The sequence below is a fragment of the Megascapheus bottae genome, chromosome 2 (assembly GCF_031878675.1).
Source record: "Megascapheus bottae isolate mThoBot1 chromosome 2, mThoBot2.hap1, whole genome shotgun sequence".
Classification (NCBI taxonomy): Eukaryota; Metazoa; Chordata; class Mammalia; order Rodentia; family Geomyidae; genus Megascapheus; species Megascapheus bottae.
The window spans coordinates 27,154,916-27,182,654 of NC_143510.1; the positions used below are offsets into that span (position 1 = coordinate 27,154,916).

The following is a 27,739-nucleotide window of genomic DNA, read 5'->3' on the forward strand; positions in this document are numbered from 1 at the left end:
CCAGTGTTTCCTGACAACACAGTTTCCTGAGCCTGATGCAAAAGGAACATGTGGGATGTTTGATGGGAAGTTACAAAGAATTTTCAGACATAGCAGAAATTTAAGTGCCAGGCGCTGCTAAGCACAGAAGCCTGTGCGCAGGTCACAAACCCATGAGTCTGACCTTGGCCTTGGAGCTTAGAATGTCAAATTTCTCATAAATTATGAAGTTAAAAATCTGAGCTGCCTCCTTTCCTCTTCTTAAACATCATATTTTGAGAAGGGCTGCTCTTGGACGTGGCACTGTGGCTTAAGTGGTAGGGCAATAGTCTTGAGCAGAAGAGCACAGAGACAGCCCGCAGAGCCGGAGTTCAAGCTCCAAATCCAAAAAAGAAAAAAGAGAAGAGCTGCTCTAGCTCTCCCCCCCACCCCCAATCCCTCAACTTCCACCCTGCCCTTAAGCCCCTTGTGGAAGCTTGTGGTCTCATTTGAACCCATCACACCTTTTGCAATGTGCTTTCCAATGGCCTCGATGAGAGGGATGTGAGCACTGTCTTAGACTTTCTCAAGGCTAGAGCTCTACCACCTGAGCCACAGCACCATTTCTGGCTTTTTTCTATGTATGTGGTACCAAGGAATCGAACCTGGGTCTTCGTGCATGCTAGGCAAGCACTCTACCACTAGGCCAAACTCCCAGCCTTGCCTCAAACTTATTAAATATGCACTTTCCCACTTGAGCCATGTTTCCTAGCTGAACCCAAATATATATTTCTCCCCACATAGCAGTACTGAGGTTTTGAACCCAGGGCCATTTGTGACTTTTCTGTCCCAGATGGCTTCAAACTGCAATTCTCTGGGTCTTAGGCTACTGAGTAACTAGAATTACAGCAGAAATCTTTATCTTTAAAATACTAATTTAACTGGGCACTGGTGGCTCATGCCTGTAATCCTAGCTACTCAGGAAGCTGAGATCTTAGAATCACAGTTCAAAGCCAGCCTGAGCACATAAGTCTGTGAGACTCTTATCTCCAATTAACCACCAGAAAACCTGAAGTGGCTCTGTGGCTCAATGTGATAGAGCACTAGCCTTGAGCTGAAGAACTCAGAGACAGTGACCAGAGCCAGCGTTCAAGGCCCATGACCAACAAAAAAGAAAGAAAACAAGGGGACAGGACTTTGGCCTAGTGGTAAGAGTACTTGCCTAGCATGCGCAAAGACCTGGGTTTCATTCTTTGGTACTTCATACACAGAGAAAGCCAGAAGTGGTGCTGTGGCTCAAGTGATAGAGCTCTAGCCTTGAGAAAGCTCAAGGACAGTGCTCAGGCCCTGATTCAAGCCCCAGAACTGGCAAAAAAAAAAAAAAAAGGAAAGAAAGAAAGAAAAAAGAAATGAATTTAAGCAAGGTGATTGTGGATCACATCTGTAATCCTAGCTACTCAGGAGGCTGAAATCTGAAGATCACCATTCAAAGCCAGCTCATGCAGGAAACTCTGGGGGATTCTTATCCCCCAATTAACCACCAGAAAACCAGAAGTGGTGCTGTGGCTCAAAGTGGTAGAGTACTAGCCTTGAGCAAAAGAGCTCAGGGACAGCACCCAGCCCCTACCATATACAAAAAATTATATGTGTGTGGGTGTACACGTGTGTGTACACTAGCCCAGGCAGGACTCTTATCTTCAGTTGACCATAAAGAAAAAAGAGCCAGAAGTGAAACAGTGGCTCAAGTGCTAGAGTGCCAGCCTTAAGTGGCAAGAGGTAAAGACAATGTCCAGGCTGAGTTCAAGACCCAGTATTGGCACACACACACACACACACACACACACACACACACACACAGCACAACCCCATGACTGGAAATGCAAAATATACCTAAAAAGAGAAGTCTCTCCTAGCTCTGTCTCCATGTCAATATTTTCTTGTGACTCATTCCAGAGCTATTTTGTGCACAGGCAGGCAATAATATGTTTCGTTCCACCTTTATTACACAAAGACAATGGCCAGGCCACATTGTTCTGCACTAACCCCAAGGCTGCTTGGACCAGTGAGATCCTGTAAGCAGCTGGTTGTCACACAACAGGGAATGACCTTTTGTATAGCAAGGGCCTCGCCATACCTACCAGCAGTTAACAAGCTAGCATGTGACCTCATGGAAAACTAAGATGAGGAATGAAGATAAAATGGGGAAAATGCACATTATGGTTTCAGATGGGTACAAGTTATCTTTTAGGAGAACAAGGAGGTGAAATAGGCCACAGTGATGGTAAATAACTGAGGTAAAGTGAAGGCTATGAGCTTTATGTTTCCTTACAGATAAAATGGAAATAGAAATGTGGACTGTGCCCTTTGAGGAATGCAAACTGCAGGATTCTGAAGCCAGCCACAAGTAATAAGACAGATCTGGTTCCTTCCTTTCCTATTCAAATATGAAGCCCTGTTTGGCCTTTAGAATCTGTCTTCCTGGATTGGTAGTGTTGGCAAGTAATTGCCTTGTGAAATTAAAAGGAGAGCAAACACCCATCCTTGGGTTAGCTTTGAGCTGTGATCCTTAGATCTCAGCCTGAGTAGTTAGGATTACAGGCATGAGCCACCAGCAGTACACTGGTTCTTGCATTCTTTATTCTCAGCACAGAATCCTCACTGTTGGCCTTTCTTCCTTCTCTTTACATTTTTGTCATGTTGCTCCTGTTTCCTATTCGTATTGGCCTTGAACTCAGGGCCTGGGTGCTGTCCCTGAGCTCTTTTGCTCAAGGCTAATGCTCTACCACTTTGAACCACAGATCCACTTCTGGATTTTGAGTAGCTAATTGGAGATGAGTCTCCTAGAGACTTTTCTGCCAGGGCTCGCTTCAAACTGTAATCCTTAGATCTCAGTCTCCTGAGTAGCTAAGATTTCAGGTGTGAGCTATAGGCACCCAGCTCATGAGCACAATTTTATCCTTTGATTTTTTTTTTCAGATAGTGTTACTATATAGCCCAGATTGGCCTCACACTCAGTATATAGCCCAGGTTGACATGGAACTTGTGATTTCCCTACCTCTAAAATTCTGGGATCATAGACAGAGACCACTTTGGATCTTTGAGCCCACTTCAAACACAAATCTGAAATATAAGAGCAGCCTTTCCTTTTACCAGCCATGTGACCTCAGGAAGTCACCTCAGTTCCTCCCAAGCTTCATTTTTTTTTTTTGGTGGGTCATGGGGCTTGAACTCAGCCTGGGCACTGTCCCTGAACTCTTCAGCTCAAGGCTATCGCCCTATCCTTGAGCCAAACCCCACTTCCCATTTTCTAGAGGTTAATTGGACATAAGAGTCTCAGGTCCTTTTGTGCCCAGGCTGGCTTTGAACCTTGATCCTCAGATCTCAGCCTCCTGAGTAGCTAGGATTACAGGCGTGAGCCACCTCGCCCAGCTCCAAGTTTCATTCTTTTTTTCCCCAAGCTTCATTCTTGTCTCTACACTGGTCTCTGGGAGCAGAATCTCCCTTCAGGGTGTTAAGGGACTCCAGTGATCTGATGTCCAGTAGCCATAAGGACTACATAGTCATAGGTCAGAATGAGTCACCAGCCACTAGTCCACTAACACTTTCTTTTCTATTCCCATTTTATGTATTGGCTTCATAAACATTTCTTTTTTACTATCTTTAAAAAGTTATACAAAGGGGTTCCAGTTCATTATGCCAATTTATGGATATCATGCATCTTGGTCAACCTTACCCCTTCTATTATCCTCATGAATATGCCCAAGAATATTTCCTGAATATTTGCCCAAGGCCAAGCAGAAAGAAGGTATTTAAGCATTGCAGATGCAATGGAATGACATGAGCTGTACTCTGAATGTTGAAACACCCCACCCCCATCACTGGGAACCATGATTTGTCTCTGAGACCTTGCGCCAAAAGCTTCCTGGTCTGTCAAACAGAAACACTCTAAAAAAATCATGTTTACAGCACTTCAGATGTATGCTGAGCCCAGTACTTATGGTTCACACCTGTAATCCTGGCTACTTAGGAAGCTGAGATCTGAGAATCAAGGTTTGAAGCCAGGGTGAGCAGAAAAATCCATGAGACACTAATCCCCAAATAACTACCTCCAAAATGGAAATGAGGGACCGGGAGTTTGGCCTAGTGGTAGAGTGCTTGCCTAGCATACACGAAGACCTCGGTTCCATTCCTTGGTACCACGTACATAGAAAAAAGCCAGAAGTGGTGCTGAGGCTCAAGTGGTAGAGCTCTAGCCTTGAGAAAGTCCAAGGACAGTGCTCAGGGCCTGAGCTCAAGCCTAGGACTGGAAATAATAATAATAAATTTAAAAAAAAAGAAATGAATGTATAGCTTCAAGTAGCCTTGACCACAAAAGCTCAGGGGCAGCACCCAAGCCCTGAGTTCAAGCCCCCTGACCAATAACAAACAAACAAAATAAGTGACTTGATGGGCTGGGAGTGTGGCTTAGTGGTAGAGTGCTTGCCTAGCATGCATCAAGCCCTGGATTCAATTCCTCAGTACTACATAAACAGAAAAGGGCAGAGGTGGCTCTGTGGCTCAAGTGGTAGAGTTCTAGCCTTGAACAAAAGAAGCCCAGGAACAGTGCCCCAGGCCCTGAATTCAAGCCCTTGGGCTGGCAAAAAATAAATTACTCTATGATCCAACACATTGCAAATCAGGACACAGTAATACCACTAGCACAACCATGTTTGCTGCAGAACTATTCACCATAGCAGCCAAGGTATAAAAACAGCCCAGATGCTCTCAATGGGAAATGAGTCAAGAAAACATGGTGTCAAAACACAATGGAATTTTAGTCAACCATTTGCAATGAAATGGATAGACCTGCAAAAATATATGTTAAGTAAGTCAGGCCCAGAGAGACAAAGGACACATATTTTTTCTCATATAGGGAGCCAGAACTAATTTATAAATGTACAAGTAAATGCATATGGGGTTCTAGGCAGGTGTATACAATGTATGGTATTTTCAGGGGAGAATTCAAATGGTGTAATTCAAATGATGTAGCCAGTTAAAAAAAACCAGTCTAACATGAGAAGGGGTATCAATGTGTGAGAAATAATGCATCTACTATCTGGCAAATGTAACTGTAACCCCCCTATACATTATAATGAAAAATTAAAAAAAACATAGTCTAACAAAATGTATATCAAAAAATGGATAACTGAAATGTATAGGGTTAAGGTCAAGGAGAATGAAGAGAGGAAGGGGGAAGAGAAGGCAGTCACAATATTCAATGCATAGCCTATGCAGCAGGGAATGAGGAGAGGGATTGGTTTGGAAGGATGGGAAGAATGATGAAAGGGATTATAGCTTGAACTCAGGGCCTGAGTGCTGTCCTTGGGCTTTCTCAAGGATAGAGCTCTAACACTTGAGCCATATCACCATTTCTGGCTATTTTTCTATGTATGTGGTACCAAGGAATCAAATCCAGGTCTTCGTGCATGCTAGGCAAGCACTCTACCACTAAGCCAAACTCCTGGCCCTGTCTAACTACTTTAAGATCATAAAATACGATTTGTGTGTGTGTGCCAATTATGTGGCTTGAACTCAGGACCTGGACATTGTCCCTGAGCTTCTTTTTGCTCACTCTACCACTTGAACCACAGCACCACCACTGGCTTTTTCTGTGCATGTGTTACTGAGGAATCAAACCCAGGGCTTCATGTTAGGCAAATACCCTACCACTAGGCCACACTCCCAGCCTGTGAAGTATAATTGTAAAAAGTTGTTTTTTGCAGAGCTGGGGATGTTAGAGGCTGGTAAGCACTCTTCCACTGAGCAACGCTGGCAGCCATAATGCAACGTCAAATCACCAACAGGTACTGACATCACTTTCTCTGTGCCACGCACAGAGGTCAGCAGCTACTCTGTCTCTGCTTATTTAATTGTAGGACAGCTAGTGCTGTGAGCTAGGGATTGTCGCCCTGTCACCAGGAACTTTTACTCATGCGGAAGCTGACTCATAGGCAGGGCTCACAGCCAAGGCCTGCCCCGTGAACCACTCTTGGCCAGTCTGAATTGCTCTCAGTTCTGTCTCCCAGCACTGCCTGACCTCTGCCTGGAGGCATGGGGAGGTCAGATCCTTTGGTCTCATATTAAGTGAGAGGTTGGACTCCCTAGTTGAAGAATCACTGCCTCCAGGCTCTGCCTATACTAGGTACCAACGTAGGCAGAATAGTGTCCTTTAAGAGGTCCTTCTTCTCATCCCGGGGCCATGGAATGTTACCTTACATGGTCAAGAGACTGGGCAGATGTGATTCAGTTAGGATTCTGAAGACTTTCCCAGATAACCTGAATGAGCTTAGGTAACCACAACATTCCTCACAAGAAGGGGTTCCCTTCAATCTGTCTGAAAGACAGATGACAATGCGATGACAAAGCAGAGGGTCAGAAATTGTTTGGGGGAACTTGTTTTCTTCTGAGGTAGGATAGGATCTTGGCTGAGGCTGGCCTCAAACTGTGATCTTCCTGTTTGGGGCTCCTGATGGCTGCTGGGATTATAGGTGTGAATTCTCACCTTAAATCAGAAACTGAGATTTGAAGAAGCTACACTGCTGGCTTTAAAAATGGAAGATAAGGGCAAGAAGCCATGAGATTGGGGGCCGACTATGGAGTCTAAAGGGAAAGGAAACAGATTCTTTCCAGATTCTTGGGTGGCCCCAGGCCCTACCAACACTTTGGTGTTAGCGTAGTGAGAGTAAGACCTAACGTGAGCCCGAGAACTGAAGGGAAGCACATTTGCATTGTATTAAACCATTTCATTTGGATGATGTGTTAGATCATTTTTCATTCTCTAAAAAATTAATTTCCTGGGACTGGGAGTATGGCCTAGTGGCAGAGTGCTTACCTAGCATGCATAAAAACCTGGATTCAATTCCTCAGTACCATGTACATAGAAAAAGCCAGAAGTGGTGCTGTCGCTCACATAGTAGAGTGCTAGCCTTGAGAAAGTCCAAGGACAGTGCTCAGACCCTGAGTCCAAGCCCCAGGACTGGAAATTTTTTAAAAATTAATTTTTTTAAATTTCCATGCAATAAAGTAGGGGAAACATTCTTCAGATATCTAAATAGGTAATACAAAATTTAAAAGTGCAGTTTCACCAACCTACATGTTTGTTTTAGCCAGTGTGTGTGTGTGTGTGTGTGTGTGTGTGTGTGTGTGTGTGTGGTTTCCATAGAAATCTATTCAATATACCATTATCAGCTGGGTGCCAGTGACTCACACCTATAATCCTAGCTGTTCAGGAGGCTGAAATATGAGGATCAAAGTTAGGAGCCAACCCAGGCAGATAAACAGAAAGACTATTATTGCCTATTGACCAGCAAAAGGCCAGAAGTAGAGGTGTGACTCAAGTGACAGAGTGCCAGACATGAGCAAACTCCAGGTCCAGGTCCAACTCCTGTACAAGAAAAAAAAAATGCCATTATAATGTTCTGTTTTTCCAACTCTGAAGTCTATCCGAAGAGCCCTGTAGACAAAGTGTGAACAAATGTGCAGTGATACTAGACACAATGCTGAAAATGAACTATCTAACTAGTACTGAGAGGGAAAAATTGGGAGAGAGTGAGGGGAGGGGTAACATTGTTCAAAAAGAAATGGACTCATTACCCAACTTATGGCAACTCCTTGGTACATTACCCTTATAATAAAAATTGAAAAATTAAATTAAGAAGAAAGAGCCCCACATGTGAGGGGCAGGTCAGATGCTTCCTAATTCTCACCATGGCTGTTAGCCAATTAGGGAACCCTTCCCAACCCACACATTAAGAAAAGTGGTCCACGCCTTTAAGAAAAGTGGTCCACGCCTTTGGACTTACCCTCAGGTTATGGGGTAGGACTAGGAACTATGATTTAGGAAGTCAGATAAGAAAATTTTCAGCAGAAAACCAGAAATTCTAAGAAGAAAAAGAAAAGGAATCAGATATCTCAGAACTGTCTCTCTGTCTCTGTCTCTCTGTCTCTGTCTCTCTGTCTCTGTCTCTGTCTCTCTCTCTCTTGGCCTGGGTGCTGTCCCTGAGCTCTTCAGCTCCTGGCTACCCTTGAGCCAAGCCCCACTTCCTTTTTTTCTAGAGGTTAATTGGACATAAGAGTCTCAGGTCGGGCCGGGAGTTTGGCCTAGTGGTTAAAGTGCTTGCCTAGCATGCATGAAGACCCGGGTTCGATTCCTTGGTACCACATACATAGAAAAAAGCCGGAAGTGGTGCTGAGGCTCAAGTGGTAGAGCTCTAGCCTTGAGAAAGTCCAAGGACAGGACTCAGGCCCTGAGCTCAAGCCCAGGACTGGCAAAAAAAAAAAAAAAAAAAAGAGTCTCAGGTCCTTTTGTGCCTAGGCTGGCTTTGAACCTTGATCCTCAGATCTCAGCTTTCTGAGTAGCTAGAATTTCAGACATGAGCTACCGCGCCCGGCCCAACTTTCTTAATATCTTTTCATCACCCCACAAAACACCATGCACTCACTAAGTAGTGGCCTTCCATCTGTCATGTTTTGTCCATTGTGGGGTCTGACACAGGCCTAGGTGCTGTCCCTGAGCTCTTTCCGTCAAGGCTAGTGCTCTACCACTTTAAGTTACAGCATCATTTCTGCTTTTTTTTTTTTTTTTTTTTTTTTGCCAATCCTGGGATTGAGCTCAGGGCCTGAGCACTGCACTTGGACTTTTTGAGAAAGTCCTTGAGGCTAGAGCTCTACTACTTGAGCCTTAGTACCACTTCTGGCTTTTTTCTATGTATGTGGTATCGAGGAATTGAACCCAGGTCTTCATGTATGCTAGGTAAGCACTCTACCACTAGGCCAAACTCCCAGCCCCACTACTATTTTTTGAGAGTTTTATTGGAGATAAAAGTCTCATGAACTTTCAGGCTGGTTTTGAACCATGATCCACAGATCTCAGCCCTCTGAGTAACTAGGATTACAGGAGTGAGCCACTGGCACCGGACATATCTTTGTTTATTAAGATCTTGCTATAATTTTGTGTATGAAACAGGGCTATTGAGTTGGGTGCCAGGGGCTCACACCTGTAATCCTAGCTAGACAGGAGGTTGAGGTCTGAGGATGGAGGTTCAGAGCCAGCTTAGGCAGGAAAATATGTGTGACTCTTATCTCCAATTAACTACCAAAAAGTCAGAAATAGAGCTGTTACTTAAGTGGGAGAGCACTAGCCTTGGGCACAAAAGCTCAGGGACAGTGCCCAGGCTCTGTGTTCAAGCCCCAAGACAGACAGACAGACAGACAGACAGACAGACAGACAGACAGACACACACACACACACACACACACACACACACACACACACAAACCAGGGATGCTGGTGGCTAATTTAGAGGATTGCATGAAAGAACTCACCTTGCTTACAGTGGCTGAGAGCTTACTTAGTCAGGCTGGAAGTATTTGCTGACGTGTTTCTCTAGCTAGCCCATAGGTTCCCCCAGGGCAGGAGCGCTCTGACATACACCCGCCTGCATCAGCGTCTGGCAAGCAGCAGGCCCTCAGCAGCTGTGTCTGGAGTGTGCACAGGTGGCCCTTTCCCATGCCCTCCATTCCTTCCCCTTAGGCTCTGCCAGCTACATCAAAATCAAAGATGTTCCTTCTCTTTCTCCTCTAAGGAGCACAAAGCCCCAGAGGTTGATAACTTGATTAATGTCGCAAGATTTAGAGAAGTCTCTGCCACAGAACCTCTAGTGAGAATTCATTCATTTGTGTGAGATTAAATATTTGCTATATACCAGGCATGTTCTAGGCAGTGGCATCTTTTTAGTGGCATCTTAGGAAGGTGGAAATATGCAAGGTCCATAAGTTCTACAGGGTACTTCATGGTACATCACTGCAAGGTGATGTGTGTCCTGGAAAAACATGGCAGAGAAAGAGGAAGTTGCCAAGGCAGCAGTGAGAGGGCCTCCAGTCTATGGGTTGTCAGTGTTAAGAGGACAGAATTGTCCAGCTATCACCTCATATCTTGTTATTTTTTAGACAAAATCTTGCCCAACTTGGTATTTTGTTGGCTAATTGCAGATTAGGTCTCTAGGACTTCTGTCAAGGCTGGGTTCCAATTGAGATGCTCCAATCTCAGCCTCCTGACTAGCTAAAACTGCAGGTGCCTAGGTTCAGGTCTTTATTTTTATTTTTTTGCTGGTCCTGAGGCTTGAACTCAGGGCCTGGGCACTGTTCTTGGGCTTTCTCAAGGCTAGCACTCTACCACTTGAGCCACAGCACCACTTCTGGCTTTTTCTGTGATGTGGTACCAACAAATCGACCATGCTAGGCAAGCCTACCACTAGACATGCTTCAAGCCTCTAGGTCTTTCTTGATGGTGGTGACAATGGCAACTGTCACTCATTGGCATTCTTCGTACCCAGCCTACATCTTCTGTGTATGAGGATAACTGTGTGAGGTAGTCATTCCTATTATCCCCACACAAGTCATCAATGGCAGAACTGGGATTCCAGCCAGGATGTCAGGTGAGACTCTCACCACACTTTCTGGGAGGCTGCCTGGTTCTGATGTTTGGAGACAGGGCTTGAAAGTGAGACCTGGGAACTGGTTTGCTTAGTGTCTCTGGGCCTCAGTTCCCACCTTGGGGCTGTGTGGGGATTAAGTATGTCAAGAGTTAGGAAACACTTGATCAGCACACGGAATAGTAGTCCTGATGATTATTGTGATTACTGGAGACATTTCTCATTTAGAAAGCCATGTGGTCTAGTGAATTCCATCTGGACTATAAACAACTTGAGATTACATGCTCGGTTTTCTGTTTTTGTTTCTGCTAGTTTTGGGCCATGAACTTGAGGCCTGAGTACTGTCGTTGGACTTTCTCAAGGCTAGAGCTGTACCACTGGAGCCCTAGCACCATTCCCAGGTTTTTTTCTATATATGTGGTACCAAGGAATCAAACCTGGGACTTCATGCATGCCAGGCACACACTCTTACCACTAGGCCAAACTCCCTGCCCCATTTTTGCATTATTCTTTTTTAAAAAAATATTTATTAATTTATTTATTTCGCCAGTCATGGGGCTTGAACACAGGGCCTGAGCACTGTCCTTGGACTTTTCTCAAGGCTGGAGCTCTACCATTTGAGCCACAGCACCACTTCCAGCCATGTGGTACCAAGGAATCAAACCCAGGCCTTCAAGCACTCTACCACTAGGCCAAACTCCCGGCCTTTACATGCTAGGTTTTCTATCTAGGCTAAAAGAGATACAATAATCAAAACAGTGAGCAGAGGCCAAGAAGAGTGTTTGATACCTGTAATCCTAGTTACTCAACAAGCAGAAATTAAGAGGATCAAGGTTTGAGGCCAGCTCTGGAAAAAAAAAAATTAGTGAACCCTCATTTCAACCAAGAAGCCAGAGGTGGTGACACAGTCCTGTCATCCTAGCTAGGCAGGAAGGCTTTATGTAGGAGGATCACTATTTGAGGCTGGCCTTAGGCAACAAGCAAGCAAACAAACAAGAAACATGAGGCCCTATCTGAAAAACAATGAAAGCAGAAAAGGGCTAGATATTTGATTCAAATGGCATAGCACTTGCCAGGCAAGCATGAGGCTCTAAGTTCAAACACCAGAAGAAGGAAGGAAGGAAGGAGAGAAGGAAAGAAGGAAAGAAGGAAAGAAGGAAGGGGAGAAAGAAAGAGAAAAGAAGAAAGGACAAGACAACAATGAAAAATAAGATTAAATAGTTAAAAAAAAAAAAAAGGAAAAGACAAAGATACCCATTACACCAGAAAATTTAGGGAAAAAGTCAAACTTCTGTCCCAGGAGAACAGGGAGCTCACCAAGGCTTTGTTAAGCTTAGCCAATTACAGTGTAGTTGATTTATTCCTTCCTTGCTTCCTTCCTTCCTCCCTTCCTCCCTCCTTCCCTCTCTCCCTCCTTCCTTCAATTTATTTATTTATTGCCAGTCCTTCACTGAATAAATAAATCCTTGAACTCAGGGATTGGGTTTAGGTCCCTCAGTTTTTGTTCAAGGCTAGTGCTCTATCACCTGAGTCACAGCTCTCCTTCCAGCTTTTGTGATACTTAAGTGAAGAATCTCACTGACGTTCCTGCTCAGGTTGGATTTGAATCACAATCAGAACTCAGCCTCCTGAGCAGTTAGAGTTACAGGCATGAGTCACCAATGCCCAGCTCTAATTTTTTTTTTGTTAATTGCCAAGAATTTTCTTTAGCCAAATGTTTCCCTTGTTTAGCCTTCAAGGAAACTCAAGTTGAAAAATGTAGTATTGACTCTGACTCTTCTCTATTAATTAAAGATGGACTGACAGCACTTGCAGCAAGAACTGACCTCCTGGGAGCCTGAGTTGAGGATGTATTTACTGGCCAAAGCCTATTCCAAAGTAAACATGTCATCACATTCTTCCCCGCCTGGAACCTCCAGGGGAGAGGCTGGGCTTGCTAGGGAGGTGAGGAAACCGAATCTGACTCCATTTCAGTGGGATCCCCTGTCTCTATGTCTTTTGTTCTTAATTCTGCTTCATTTGTTCTCCTGGGAGAAAGGAAGAGATAACTCCCCTACTCCCTCCCAGTTCTGGGCTTGAATTTAGGGCCTGGACACTGTCCCTGAGCTTCTTTTGCTCAAGTCTAGCACTCTATCACTTTAAGCCACAGTGTCACATGCAGCTTCTTCTGTTTATGTGGTACCAAAGAATTGAACCCAGGACTTCATGCATGTCAGGCAAACACTCTATCACTAAGCCAAGAGATAACTTTCAAGAAGCTGACCAGGAGCTGAAATGATGGCTAGGGGAGCAGGAGATTTAGAAGGTGGACATGTTAGTAGCACATCTTTATGTTGCCCTCTGGCCCATGCTGCTTTTTGCCTATCCATAAAAGCAACTTGCTTTCTTGTCTTTGTTCCTTTGTCTTTCATGACTACAATGTATTATACTACACACAAAGCATACAATCTGATGTTTGATACAGACTTATGTAAGTGTGTGTGTGTGTGTGTGTGTGTGTGTGTGTGTGTGTGTATGCATGTACATGAAGCTGTACTATAATAAAAATAACGACCACTAGGCACTGGTGGCTCACGCTTGTAATCCTAGCTACTCAGGAGCCTGAGAGCTGAGGATCCTGGTTCAAAGCTAGCCAGGACTAGAAAGTCCATGAGACTCTTATCTTGAATTAACCATCAGAAAACTAGAGGTATAGCTGTGGCTCAGTGGTAGAATGCTTGCCTAGCATGCTAGAAGTCCTGGGTTTGATTCCTCAGTACCACATAAACATAAAAGTCCGGAAGTGGTGCTGTGCCTCAAGGGGGTACAGTGCTCGCCTTAAGCCCAAGGACAGTGCTCAGGCTCTGAGCCAGTGAGCCACTGGCAGCTCAACCTATAGTTTTCTGCTTTTGTTGTTGTTTGTGGGTCATGGGGCTTGAACTTGGCCTGGGCATTGTCCCTGAGCTCTTCAGCTCAAGGCTACCACCCTACCCTTGAGCCAAGCCCTACTTCCCTTTTTCTAGAGGTTAATTGGAGATAAGAGTCTCAGGTCCTTTTGTGCCCGGGCTGGCTTTGAACCTTGATCCTCAGATCTCAGCCTCCTGAGTAGCTAGGATTGCAGGCATGAGCCACGGTGCCTGGCTATTTTTTTTTTTTACACTGTATCTTCCTATAAATCCATGAATCCTAGGCTGACCTTGAATTTACACTCTTTTTACATCAGTCTCCTGAGTATTAGGATAGTTGCCTTAGATGTCTTTGGACATATATTTTGGATCAAGGATCAGACTAAGGAGTCTGAAGGCATAATGCTGGGTTCTGGTCATGTGGCCCTGTGACCTTGAGCAAATCACTTTACCTGTGACTTTTAGTCAGTTCCCACTCCATGCTAATTCAGAGTGGTTCCAATCACATCCTCTCTCTTAGACACCAAGGATCAAGATAAGCAGTTTCAGTCCTTGGAAGCACTAAGAATAAAGTTACTTACTAATGCTGGCTTATAGAGGAAGGGAGATAAGGACTGGAGGGGGCTTGTGGAAGCCAGCACCGGAGGAAGTGTTGTTCTGTTGGGAAGGCACACTGGGTTTGTCAGGTGACCAGAGGCTAGACAGGACTTTCTTTAGCAGAAGAGTTCTCTGTAGCTTTTGTCTGCAGTTAAAAAAAAAAAGAATCAAAACTCACTTTCACTTGTAAAGAAGTGAAAGCCAGACTGGGTGGATTGCATTTTTTTTTTCTTCCAATTCCAGCAATGCAGGGGATGGAATAAGCTTTGGCCTTGGGTTCTGCCTTGAGCTGGGCAGGCCCTGTGGATTGAAGTCAAGGTCCTTAGCAGGCCAGCCTCCAGTGTTGTTGAGTGAGCCGTGGCTGGCTTCATTCTGTTAGCCTCTGAATAATCAAGCTGTGCTTGGGGCAGTCAGGTCTGTGTGTTCTGAGGAACTGAACAGCTTCTAGACTTGGTTAGATCCAGTTTTTAAATTTTTATTTTCTCTATTTTTTTGGTCAGTCCTGGGCCTTGAACTCCGGTCTCAAATGCTGTCCCTATGCCCCTTTTGCTCAAGGTTAGCACTCTACCAATTGAGATACAGGATCATTTCCGACTTTTCTGTGATTAATGGGAGATCAGCCTCATGGACGTTCCTCAAGGCTGGAGGGTTGCTGTTTGAAGCCAGCTGTGCAGAAAAATCCATGAGACTTTATCTTCAATTAATGAGTAAAAAGATGGGCTGGAGGTGTGGTTCAAGTGGTAGAGAGCCAGCTCTAAGCAACCAAGCCAAGCAAGTACACAAGGCCCTGAGTTCAAGCCCCATCAATGACATAACAAGCTCACAAAATGCCCTACCATTCTTTACCCTATCTTAGTTTTTTGGCTGGCAGTGAAAAAGATAGGTGAGAGCCAATGCCTTCTTTATGGTGTGTGCCTGCCAGCAACCACCACCTTATCGCTTTGGGAAGGCCTGCTCTCCCAGCACCTTCCTCCCCTTCCCACAAGAGGGGTTTTCTGTATGCACAGGACCTAGTTGATCTTAGGTCCCCACAGCTAGTAAGTACTAGGGGTGTGTGTGTGTGTGTGTGTGTGTGTGTGTGTGTGTGTGTATGCTGTTCACCTCCCAGTGAGCTTTCTTCTCTGGGGGGGAGGGACCGAGCAAATATTCTAGGATAGATTCTGCTTTCCTTTCTTGCTGACAGGATGTGGGCAATGGAGTAAAATTACCTCTAGCAAGGCCCCACCCTGGGGCGGAGGCCTGGGACTCCACCCTGGAGAATAGGCCAGTGGTTTTGCAAGGCTAGGTTGTCTATCTCTCTTCTCAATGGAAACCTGGGGTCTGGGGTCTGGAGTTGAGTTTAGGGATAGAGAGCCCTAGCCTAGCGCTCAGAAGCCCAGGGCTGGATCCCTAGCACCACAAGAACAATAAAAATCAATCAGTTCATCAGTGGATATGCAGCTTTTGGCTTCACTTTTTTTTTTTTGTAATAATCGCAATATAGCTGTATCAGTTCTCCAAGAAGGTATTTCTATGCTTAGTACTCTAGCCATTTCTCAGCGATTCACACTGTTTTACTTTGTTCTGTGTTGTTTCTGTAGTTTGGGGGACAGAAGCAAAGTCCTGGAACTTCAGGACTCTGCTTTAATTTGTTTCTTCTTCTAGAGCTGGGAACCAAAGCCCTCACCCCTTTTCACAGCCTGCTATGAGAAGGCTTTACAACTTTGTTACATTCCCAGCCCCAGGCTCCTTACTCAAATCATGCCTACAGCCTTGTTTCACATCTATGCTCTGCCAAGTAGTGACCTTAAACATAGAGCTACCCCAATTGGCCTCAATTTCCTCACCTGTAAAATGGGAATAATTGTATCTCCTAGGGGTATGTGAACATTGAATGAGTAATGCCAGTACCCCCAAAGTGGAAGCTTCTTTTTGTGTGTGAGTGTACCAGTATTGGAGCTAAAAATCAGGAACTCGGAGCTATTCTTTAGCCTTTTTGTTCAAGGCTTTGCTCCATCACTAAAACCACAGCTCCACTTGCCAGCTTTTTGCTAGCTAACTGGAAGTAAGGTTCTCAGAGACTTTCTTGCCTGGACTAGCTTTGAACTTCAATCTTCAGATCTCAGCCTCCTGAGCTACCAATGTCAGGCTCTATTTATTATTACTGATATATTAAAATACTGTAAATATCCTGACATATTATAATAAAAGAAAATCTCAAGATATCAGAGAATGGATATTCTCTAGGGATGTCTCTCACACACTGAAATTCTGGAGGTAGATTTTACGAACAGGCATGGAGGCTCCAAGATCAGGACTCTAAACATGCACTGTATATCTCCAACTTAAGAACTGGCTTATTCAATATCAAGTGTTTCTATCCTGTGCTATCCAATATGACAGTCACCAGTGGCTCAATATACACATTGAGCCGAGCACAGACGGTTTACACCCATAATCCTAGTTACATAGAAAGCTGAAAGCTGAGGCCAGGCTGGGTGGCTCACACCTGTAATCATAGCTACTCAGGAGGTTGAAATCTGAGGTTCAAAGCCATCCTGGCACTAAAGACTGTGAGACTCTTATCTCTAATTAACCACTAGAAAACTGGAAGTGGCACTGTAGCTCAAGGGGTAGGGAGCTAGCCTTGAGCTGAACAGCTCAGGGACAGCATCCAGGCCCAGAGGTCAAGCCCCATGACCACTACCACCACCACCACCACCAACAACAATAACAACAAAACAAAAAACAAAAAAGAAAAAGGAAGCTGAGCGATGAAGGCTCCAGGTTCAAAGCCTGGCTCGGCAGGAAACTCAGGGAGATTATTATCTCCAATTAACCAACAAAAAGCTTGGAGCTATGGCTCAAGTGGTAGATCCTGGAGTGAAAAAAAAATCTGGGAGAGAGAATGTAGGTCCAGAGTTCAAACCCCAGTACTAGAGGAAAATATTGGGAAAGGAGAAGCACACATCAGATTTGAAAGAACTAAGTGAGAAGTGAGCAGAAAAGAATCTGCAAATACTGATTGCTTGCTGACATGATGATGTACGCATATTGGAGATTCTAGTTTGTCAGAGACTTTCCTGCTTTTATATATATATATTTGCCAGTCCTGGGGCTTGAACTCAGGGCCTGGGCACTGTCCTTGGGCTTTGTCAATGCTAGAGTTCCTCTACTACTTAAGCCACAGCACCACTTCTGGCTTTTTCTGTGTATGTGGTACCGAGGAAACAAATAGGTCTTTGTGCATGTGAGGCAAGCACTCTAGGTCAAACTCCTGGCCCTCTCTTGTTTTTAGTGTGGAAAGACCTGCATCTCAAGAAATGCTTTCATCCTGAGTAAACCCAGACAGATGGTCACTCTATTTGTGAGTTACTATAATTAATTTTATCTCTTTCTTTGTGAATATTTGTAGAGGAATCTTACCCCATAAGCAGTCTGCTGTTGGGACTGAGTTGATCACTCTGGCTGATAAGTCTTGCTGGATGAGTCTGGGTGGAGGAAAGTATGTGAAACTCGAGATTTGGGCCTCAGGGGAGGCTGAGATTTCCAATGTTGCCTTCAGTGAATCTGCTGAGTGGGAGGGAGGTGATGAGTCTTCATGGGGACAGAGGCTAATTCCAGGGGATTAGAGATTTGGGGGAACGGTATAACCGTGTTTGGTCTTTACCAGCTGACCTCCAGCAAATTGCTTTGCTTAATCACTGTGTGTGTGGTGGGGGGGATGAGAATTTGTCATTATTGAGTCTTTCTGTGGGCCAGACAGGCACTAAACTCTTTCCTCCAAACCTAGGTGAAGAACCCTTTCTCTGGCCCCAAATCTTATAGCCTTATCTTTCAATTATGGACATAAAGCCTTCTGCCCATGGCTCACACCTGTAATCCTAGCTCGTCAGGAGGCTGAGATTTGAGGGTTGTGATTCAAAGCCAGCCCAGACAGAAAAGTCCTGAAAACTATGATCTCCAGTTAATTATCAGAACCCCATGGCTCCCCCCACTCCTCAAAAATGCATTGTACCTATAAGGGATGAGGAATGTTCTCACAATCTCATCTAAGCATCACAACCCTGGCCCATCTACTGCCTTAGCCTGTCTTCTCACCCAAGGACTGCCTGGGTGACTTTCTCCTTAAAAAAAGACATCTCAGCTTGGCGCCAGGTGCTCATGCCTGTAATCCTAGTTATTTAGGAGGCAGAGATCTGGGGATCCTGGTTTAAAGCCAGCCAGGCAGGAAATCTGAGAAATTCATCTCCAATTAACCATCAAAAAGCTGAGAATTGGCCGGGTGGTACTGCTGGCTCACACTTGTAATCCTAGCTACCCAGAAGGCTGAGATCTGAGATTCAGGGTCCCAAGCTAGCCAGTTATTCAGCAAAAAGCTGGAAGTGGAGCTGTGGCTAGGTGGTAGAATGCTAGATTTGAGATAAACAGCTCAGGGACAGTGCTCGGGCCCTGAGTTCAAGCCTTAGGACACACACACACACACACACACACACACACACACACACACACACACACACAGCTGGGAGTGGAGGTGTGGTTTTCAGGACACCCTACCCCCCCAAAAAAGTAGAAGAAAAAGGAAAGATACCCTGCTGGGGTGGTAGTTGGAAAAAGAGAGCCCCCACCCCGCCCCAAGTTGGAGTCCTTGGGTGCAGTGCCGTCTTCGGGCGGCAGGGGGCGAGCGTGGCTAGGGCGGGAGTTCTCGCTCTGGGGTCGGACGGGGCGGGGCTTTGGAGGGCGGGGCGTCGCAGCGCGCAGGCGCAGGGCCAGGCGCCACTCGCGCTTTGGGTCGGGCGACCTCAGAGCAGCTCCGGCCGCGGGTCTGGTAGCAGCGAGTTGGAGCCGCGCTCCCGCTCCGCTTTGGTTCTCTGTCGCCCTCGGCCTGTGGGCCTTCGGACAACCAGTCCTCCTCAGCTCGTTGCGCTTTGCGCTCTCTCCCTGCCGCCAGGATGCCGGTGACCGAGAAGGACCTGGCGGAGGACGCGCCGTGGAAGAAGATCCAGCAGAACACGTTCACACGCTGGTGCAACGAGCACCTGAAGTGCGTGAACAAGCGCATCGGGAACCTGCAGACCGACCTGAGCGACGGGCTGCGGCTCATCGCGCTGCTCGAGGTGCTCAGCCAAAAGCGCATGTACCGCAAGTACCACCAGCGGCCCACCTTCCGCCAGATGCAGCTGGAGAACGTGTCCGTGGCGCTCGAGTTCCTGGACCACGAGAGCATCAAGCTCGTGTCCATCGGTGAGTGCCCAGGCGCCGGCGGGGGCCCCACCTCCCTCCCGCCCGTGCGCCCCTGCAAAAGGTGGTGGTGGGGACCCCCTGCCGTGTGCCCCACCTCCCCGCCCAGGCCGGGGGGGGGTCACCCTTGGGAATGGGGACCTAAGGACCTAGGTGCCACCTCTGGTGCCTGACTCGGGACCTGGCGTGACGGTCCTGCGCCGCGCTCCCGGCCGTGCGCTCTGGAGTTGGTTGTGGGGGGTGAGGACGAGGGTTGAGGTCACCCGAGGGAAGGATGGGGGGTATGGGTTTTCTCTGCGCCTGGGGCGCCCCTAGGAGAGCTGGCGTGGCGGGGGCGGGAATCCGGTCTATGGTCCGTCTCCGTGGGTGGATCTCGGAGCACTCGTGGGGTGCACCCAGGCCCACGCGCAGGCTCCCCCCGAATGGGCGTTGGCTGGGGAGACCAGCTTGGGAGCGAGAGTTCACCGCCCCGGACCTCCGAGTCTGGGTGGGGTCCGGGCCGCGCGGGGGGCCGCGGGGGTGTGTCCCTCCGGCCCAGGCGCGCAGCCTGCGCCGCTCGCCGCTGGCGGGGGTAGTTCGGAGATCCTGGTGGTGGTTAAGTAGTTAAGGAGTCTTGACTCTCCTGTGGAGGGCCCCATCCATGTCCCGGGCGACTGTACCGCCTAACCTGTTCATCACAGACCTGTCATCCCAGGAGCCCCCTGAAGGGGCGTCCCCAGAGTTGACTTATCCAAGGTCGCGCGAATCGAAGCCAGAGAACTGAAGGAGTGGACACAAGTAGGGATTTGTTTTCCTCGGCCCTGCCCCCATCCTCAGTCCTTCCTGAGAGACGAGGGGGAGGTGGAGTTCAGGTTCCTGTCCCCCTGCACTGAGGAGCAAGAATGAGAGGGATGTAGTCTCTCTTGTGGCCTGGGGCAGTCGGGGCTTCTCCGAGCGTCACTAGAGGGCTGAGGATGTGTGTCCACTGTGGGCACATTTACACGAGGCATGTAGGAGGAGCACACTGCATGGATGTACTCTACATGTTTAAAGAGTACACGCGCAGTGTGGATGTGCATTTATGTAGGCTGTGTGTGTGTGTGTGTGTGTGTGTGTGTGTGTGTGTGTGTCTCCAGGGAAGTACTGATCTGGGGATGGGATCTCTTCCTTAGCTAACCAGGTCCTTTTAACCACCGCAGTCAGAAAGAAAGGACTCCAGTTAGAAAGGGTGTGGCTGCTGGGACTTTCTCTAGAGCAAAAGGGGTTCCCTCTAGGCTGCGCCTCCTCCCGGCCTTGCCCTCCCCCACACCTGTCCTGCCAGGTATTGCTGCTTCCTACTTCCTGCTGCTACTACCAAGCCAGTCTCTCAGCAGGCCTCCCCTCCCCCATGGTATCTCTGCAGAGGGGACCTTCCTGGGGGGACTGTTGTCTTTTTCTTGAGGGGGAAGGTCTTTCCCTGTGTTGGAGAAGAATGTAAGAATCCTCCCAGAACTCATTCCTCTTCTGAGGAGTGAATCTCCAGGTCTGGCTGAGCTCAACTTGGATCCATTCTTCTTTGTTGTTTTTTTTTTTTTAAATGTGTATTTATTTAATTAACTGAACAAAGAAAGTAAACCAGGAGTATCCAAACATGACATCGAATCTCTTAAAAAAAAAATAAAGGAAAAAGAAACCACAGTTCCAGAAAAACCCTGGGCTGCCTAATTTACCAACTGTTTACACAGGCAGCAGCTGTGTCCAGCATGGCTTTATTTCAGTGTTCTGGGCTTGTGTATCTCATTCTAAAGGCAGGGAGGTGTTAAAAGATTGCCTTCCATTTTTCTACTTGGTCCTTGTAATTTTCATTCTTGAGATCTGTTAGGGCCTTGGAATGGCTTTTTCTCTGCTGATGAACCATTGTCAGTCTTTCTGTAGACCACCACAATTTACACTGTGATTTTTCTTTTCTTTTGTGTTTGCTGGTCCTAGGACTTGAACTTAGGGCATTATACCTGAGTTGCTTTTTTTTTTTTTCTTCACTCAAGGCTAGGGCTCTACCCACCTGAACCACAGTTCCATTTCCAGCTTTTTTCCCCCTGGTTTATTGGAAATAAGGGTCTCATGTACTTTCCTGCCTGGGCTGGCTTCACAAACTGTGATCCTCAGATCTTAGCTTTGGGTTGCTAGGATGACAGGCGTGAGCCACTGGCACCTGGCTTTTCGTTTTCCTTTTAAAATATTGCTTGGTTCATATTCCCCAAGGTGGCATTCCTGGGTGAACAGGTGTGACCACATCTATGACTTCTGTCTAGTTACTGTCCAGAAAGATCTCAAAGCAAACAGGTTTTCCAGCCTTTGGAGACAGGTAGTCAGTCAATCATGCAAGGTGCCAGGAGGGTTAAAGCCTTCCCACTGCTCCTGGAGCAGTATTGAAAACTACTTCAGTTCATGTATTCATGTTATGTTGCCTTGGACTGAGAGGGACCCCAGCTAGCTCCATTTGAAGCAGCTGCCATGTATTTATTGTGTTCTGTTAATTCCTGGCATGAAATATCTACCATAGTCATTTACTAATAGCAATTCTTCAATAGTGATCTGTTCTGAAAACCTTGGAAGGGTAAAGGCTTGGCTCTGTCCTTCCTGCCATATGGAAAGTACTTAGAAAGCGGTTGCTGTGGTTACTGATGATGTTGCTTGTATTATTGTCCCTAAAGAAGGAAAACAGGAGAGAAGTTGTGGAAGTGACCCAGCTAAGCAAGCACCGAGTGGTGACTGGAACTCAAATTTCCCATGCTGTTTACACTGATCCTTCACTTGACTTTGTTTCTTATATCAGAGACTGGTAAACTTGAGCACCTCTTGCCCAATCAAAGGACCCCCAATACCACTGTGTATTTTTAGATCTGGGTTGTTGGCATGGCAACCAGGTACCCACATTTTAAGTCTCTCCCGCCAGAGAAGACAGCTCTCTGTGAATGATAGGATTGGTCCTCTGAACTGTAAGGAGAGTCCCAGGGGTTGAATCTTGAATCTGATGTCTTCTTAGGAGGTGGCATCAGTTGTCTCTGTTGAGGAATTCCTGCTATGTGTGTTTTCATTGGTAGGCTCTGTGTGTGTATGTGTGATTATAGAACTTGAACTCAGGGCCTGGGTGTTATTCCTGAACTCTTTTACTCAAGGTTAATGTTCTACCACTTTGAGCCGCAGTACCTCTTCCAGTTTTCTGGTGGTTAATTGGAGATAAGAGTCTCACTTCCTGCCTGGGTAGCTTTGAATCTTGATCCTCAGATCTCATCCTCCTGAGTAACTAGGATTACAGGAATGAGTCACCAGTGCTCTGCTCATTAGTGGGTTTTTGTTTTTGAGATTCCTGCTACCTTGTACATCATATGTTACTCTATAATCAAATAAGGTAGCATTGGATGAATACAGAGGGTTTATGTACCTTGGGTAGCTCCCAACAGCATACATCATGGGAACCATCAGAACCATGTAAGTGAGTCCACTTGTAAGACCACAAGATACCAGAGGACTGCCATGTCTGCCTAGAGTCCACTGAACGTCAACCCTGCCTATTTATTTACTCCAATTTGTGGTTCATCAGAAGATGGGTCCACCCTAGGCTCTACCCCAAAGTTAAAAATGTTTCTTTACTTTCTTGTTATAGCCTGAGACCTCAGCATGTTTAGCTCTAATTGTTTACTATAGCTGGCAGTTTTACTTACTTGTCCTTCCAGAAATCTTTCTGGCTCTCTGGGTAGCCTAGCTAACTTGGAGGAAAAAGGGTCTCCCAGAGTTTCATTGACTTTTCTGCCTGAGCTGGCTTCCAGCTGTGATCCCCTGATCTCAGACTCCAGAATAGCAAGGATTGTATAGATATGAGATACTTACTGGCTTTTGTCCCATCACCACTAAATTGGTACCCAGAATTCAAATTCTGTTCCTTGTTTAATTTCTTAGTGTACATTAGCATATATTAGATACAATGTAGCCCAAACCCAGAGAGCACTTAAAAAGTAGCAAAGTGGGATACTTCAGTTATAATCAAGTTCTGGGCCGTTTGCAATGATGTAGCACATGACTCTATAGGGTTAAAGGTGAGGAGTCGCCATTCAAATCCCATTTGTCACAAAGTAGCTATTAAGAAATTTCTGGTTGCCCTGGTTGTCTTATTGCTAAAATGAGGATAATAACTACCTCTTTGAAAGGTTGTTATAAAGATGGAACAAGTCAATATCTTAAGAAAATGCTTGGAACACTGCAGAGTATATAATAAGTACTCTGTGAATACTTGTTGACTAAAGGTACCCTCCCATGATATTCTCAAAGGCCATGCTGGAGGGCTTGCACACATTTAAAGTCAGTACCACTCTGGGTTATATCAGTTTGGTGAGCTGATGTTAATTGTCCTTCCTGCCAAAATAGAGTTGGGAGCTGTCTAAAGGGTGTCCCCACTGGGAGGAGGATGACCCTGGTATGTTATGGCTGCCTCCAGGGCCCTATTCACACCCTCTTTGTTTCCGAGCTGGATGGGAGCTCCAGGCGGCTGGTCATTCCAACTTTCCACCCCGGTCAGGAATCTCTGGGCCAATCACTTCCAGATGCTGGTGAGGTCTCTGCCGAGTTCCTCTAGCAATTGCAGGGCCCGTGTGCCAGTCTGCAGCCACCTTCATTCTTGGAGAGTGTGTGGAGGGAGGGCTTTGATTTGAAGCCAAGTATGTCTGCAAGCCCTCCCTCCTGCGGGCCTGGGTGCTGTGCTGAGAGGCGGGCATCGAGGGCTTACTTGAGTGTTGGCTATTTTGTTTTTCAGAGCAGTAGATGCTCAAAGCTGACTCCAGCAGCTCATGGCCACTGGACCTTTCATTCTGCACAAAGTCATCTGCACTCAGCCTCTCAGTCCTCACTGATGAGGCTCTGCAAAAAGCCTCCTGCTTCAGTGCATGGGGTTGAAGCAGGGCTACCTAATTGTGAATCCCACTATACCTCTAGCTATTGTGCAGCTCTGGTCCAGGGTTTTCACTTTTCTAAGTCTGTTTCTCCATCTATAACATGCAGGAGAATAGTAGCTCTGAGTTACTGACAGCATGTTATTTCATTAGGTTAAGTTATGTAACAGAGTACTAACATCATTATTAATATTTACTGTGCTTTTTTGTGTTTTTGGTGGTACTGAGGTTTGACTCAGGGTTTTGCACTTAGTAGATTGTTACTATATGACACTTGAGCCATGCCTCCATTCCTGCTTTTTCTGTTTCTCTCTTGCTGTTTGTTTGTTTTTTGTGCCAGTTCTGGAGCTTGGTCTCAGGGCCTGAGCACTGTTCTTGGACTTTCCCAAGGCTAGAGCTCTACCGCTTGAGCCACAGTACCACTCCTGACCTTTTTTCTATGTATGTGGTACCAAGGAATCGAACCCAGGTCTTCGTGCATGGTAGGCAAGCACTCTACCACTAGGCCAAACTCCCGGCCCCTTACCGTTTGTTTTTGAAATAGGGTTTCTTGAACTTAGTACAATGGTCCCAAACCTAATCATTCTGCTCTCAGCCTTTCCAGTAGTTAGGATTACAGCTGTGAGCCACTGGTATTCATTGTGTGTGTACGCGTGTGTGTATGTGTATGTGTGTATTTTGTTGTTGTTGTGAGACAGTCTCCCTGTGTAGCTCAGCTAGTCTTCAACTTCCTGTCTTAACCTTTAAAGAGTGCTGGGATTATAGGAATGTACCACACCACTTGGTTTATTATTGTGCTTTTGAATCCCAGCCCAGATCTTTGTTCTGTGGCCAGCTGAGTGTGTTGGGAGTCCTGTTGCTTTTGTCTGCTAATTCTGAACCAAGTCCAGTTCTAGTTGCTAAAAGCCCATGAGAATAATGAGAGTCATGTCACTGCCTTCCTCACACACTGTGGAGGGATGAAGAGCCAGCTAAGTGGAGAGCAGCTTGTATGTAGCAGAGGCCCTCTCACACCTCCAGGCACACGCACGTCACCTGGGACTTGGTTTAAAGTGGAAACCTTAAGCTGGCTGGGAACATGGCTGAGGTCCCCTTTTCCTACTAGCTTGCTGCAGTCTGTGCTGAGTCGCAGTAAGGATCCATGTGGCAGCCCCCAACAAGAGAACTTCAAAGTGCTCAGGCACTCTGGAGGCCAACGCAGCAAGTTCAAGACCTCTTCTTATTTGAAGGTACCTACTCCCAGGCTGGAGTGGTAATCTGGAAGATTCCTCGGAGGAATGGACCTTTGAACTAAGTGGAAAATCTTGTGTAAAATTAGGAGTAGGTGAGCACTGAAGAATGTGTCAGGTTGAAGGTCAACGTGAGCGAGAGGGACGGTGGATAGGTAGGTAGGGTAAGCTGAGGCTGGAAAGATGTCTGCCTAGTGTCCCCTATCGGCAAGATTAGGGTAGGATGGGTGAACCCAGTAAAGGCCATCTGAGCTGGGGCGCTTAGATGTGGTGTCAGGTGTTGCTCTGTCTTTCCTGTCAATGGAAACCTTTAAATCTTTAAATCTTTCCTCTTCTTTCTTTCTTTCTTTCTTTCTTTCTTTCTTTCTCTCTCTCTCTCTCTCTCTCTCTCTCTCTCTTTCTTTCTTTCTTTTTTTTTTTTTTTTTGTTGGTCATGGGGTTTGAACTCTGGGCCTGGGTGCTGTCCCTGAGCTTTTCAGTTCAAGGCTACCACCCTACCCCTTGGGCCACAGTGCCATTTCCAGTTTTCTAGTGGCTAATTGGAGATAAGAGTCTCATGGACTTTAGTGCCCAGGCTGGCTTTGAACTGTGATCCTCAGGTCTCAGCCTCCTGAGTAGCTAGGATTACAGGTATAAGCCACCACACCTGGCTAAATGTTTCCCTTTCTTATATAAATATTTATATCTATATCTATCTATCTATATATATTGTGTGTGTAATACATATGTGTGTGTGTGTGTCAGTATGTATATCAAGTATTCATAAAGGTTAGTCTCTTTGGAAAAGAAATCCAAAAAATAAATGAGTAGATATCAATGGCCTGGTAATAGTGGCTTATATCTGTAATCCTATGACTGACAAAAAAAAATCTATCATGAATCCATGCATGTGTTTTGTACCCTTAGGGTATACTGGGGGCTTGCATGTCTACCTTCAGGTTTTTCTTTTAGCCTGCCTGCCCATCTTCCTTCCTTCCTTCCTTTCTTCCTTCCTTCCTTCCTTCCTTCCTCTCTTCCTCTTTGTCTCTCTGTCTCTCTCTCTCTCTCTCTCTCATTCATCTTTCTTTCTTTTTTAATGGTGTTGGGACTCAAATCCAGATTCCTGTGTATACTAGCAAGTGGTCTAGTACTTAGCAACTTCTGTAGCCACTTTATTTTCTTTTATTATTATTATTACTATTTTTATTTCCAGTCCTGGTGCTTGAACTCTGGGCCTGGCCTGTGTACTGTCCCTGAGCTTCTTTTTGCTCAAGGCTAGCACTCTAGTATTTGAGCCACAGCATCACTTCTGACTTTTTCTGTGTATGTGGTAGGTAATAAGGAATCGAACCCAGGACTTCATGCATGCTATGTAATCACTCTACCACTAAGCTACATTCCTGGCCCTACATATTATTTTGAATTTCATTGTCCTCTTGGGTTAGTCTAAGGAGGTAGACTTGTGTTGTCTAACCCCATCTCTCAATAAATTTAACTGAATAAGTGCAGTGGAATGAGCCATGCCAGTGGGAGTCAGTGCTATTTCCTGTTTTGCAGTGATTATTACAGTTGCCTTTCTTGACATTTGACTAGTGTCTGGCTTACCTTGCTGTTGTAAATCTGGTTATTCATTAATGTGTTTTGTAGTCACAAAAGGATTTCAGGCTATCATATAATAAGCAACAGTACTTCAGGAGCATAGAAATGGTCTAGGGGTGTTAGGAGCCCAATTCACTTTACATGGGAAAATAGCTCCATGCCTTAGGGGGAAAACTTGAGAAAGATGCAGAAACACATAGTTCTTAAGAATGCAGTGATGAGAGGTGGCTCACGCCTGTAATCCTAGCTACTGAAGAGGCTGAGATCTGAGGATCAAGGTTTAAAGCCAGCCCAGGCACAAAAGAACCTGAGACTTTTATCTCCAATTAACCTCTAGAAAACAGGAAGTGGGTCTTGGCTCAAGGGTAGGGTGGTAGCCTTGAGCTGAAGAGCTCAGGGACAGTGCCCAGGCCTAGTTCAAGGCCCATGACCCACAAAAAAAAAAAAAAAAAAAAAAAAAAGAATTATATCTATCTCCTTCAAAAGTTAGAAGACCCTTGTCCTCCATTTTCTTAAGGCTGTTCTTGGTACCAGTAATGCGTACCTATCCAGCTTCAAATACATATAAAATATAGACTATTTTTGCTTGCCTCCTCTGTTAAGCATTGTCTGACTGCCTTTTGTTATTTCCAGTCCTTTTTCTCTGCATATCCATCCTTTTGCTTTGGCCTCCCCAGGGTTGGGATTAAAGGAATATACCACTACAACCAGCTACTAGTAGTTTTCTCTTCCTTCCTCCCTCCCTTCCTCCTCCTTTTCCCCTTCCTCTTTCCCTCCCTCCCTTTCTTTCTTTCTTGTCCATTATAGTACTTGAACTCAAGGCCTAGTGCTGTTCCTGACTGAGCTCATTGGCTCAACACTAGAGCTCTACCACTTTGAGGCACAGCTCCACTTCT

At 45.9% G+C, this 27,739-nt stretch overlaps 1 protein-coding gene across 3 annotated transcripts in view; it reads left to right on the forward strand.

Annotated features, from left to right (window-relative positions):
- Nucleotides 1-18,694: 18,694 nt before the first annotated feature.
- Flnb (filamin B) overlaps nt 18,695-27,739 on the forward strand; it is a 145,882-nt gene continuing 136,837 nt past the window's right edge. For all 3 annotated transcript variants that reach the window (XM_090322884.1, XM_090322892.1, XM_090322899.1), the window contains exon 1: nt 18,695-19,135. In XM_090322884.1, coding sequence (XP_090179010.1) covers nt 18,844-19,135 — 292 coding nt within the window. In that variant the 5' untranslated portion in view covers nt 18,695-18,843. The remainder of the gene's footprint in view (nt 19,136-27,739) is intronic.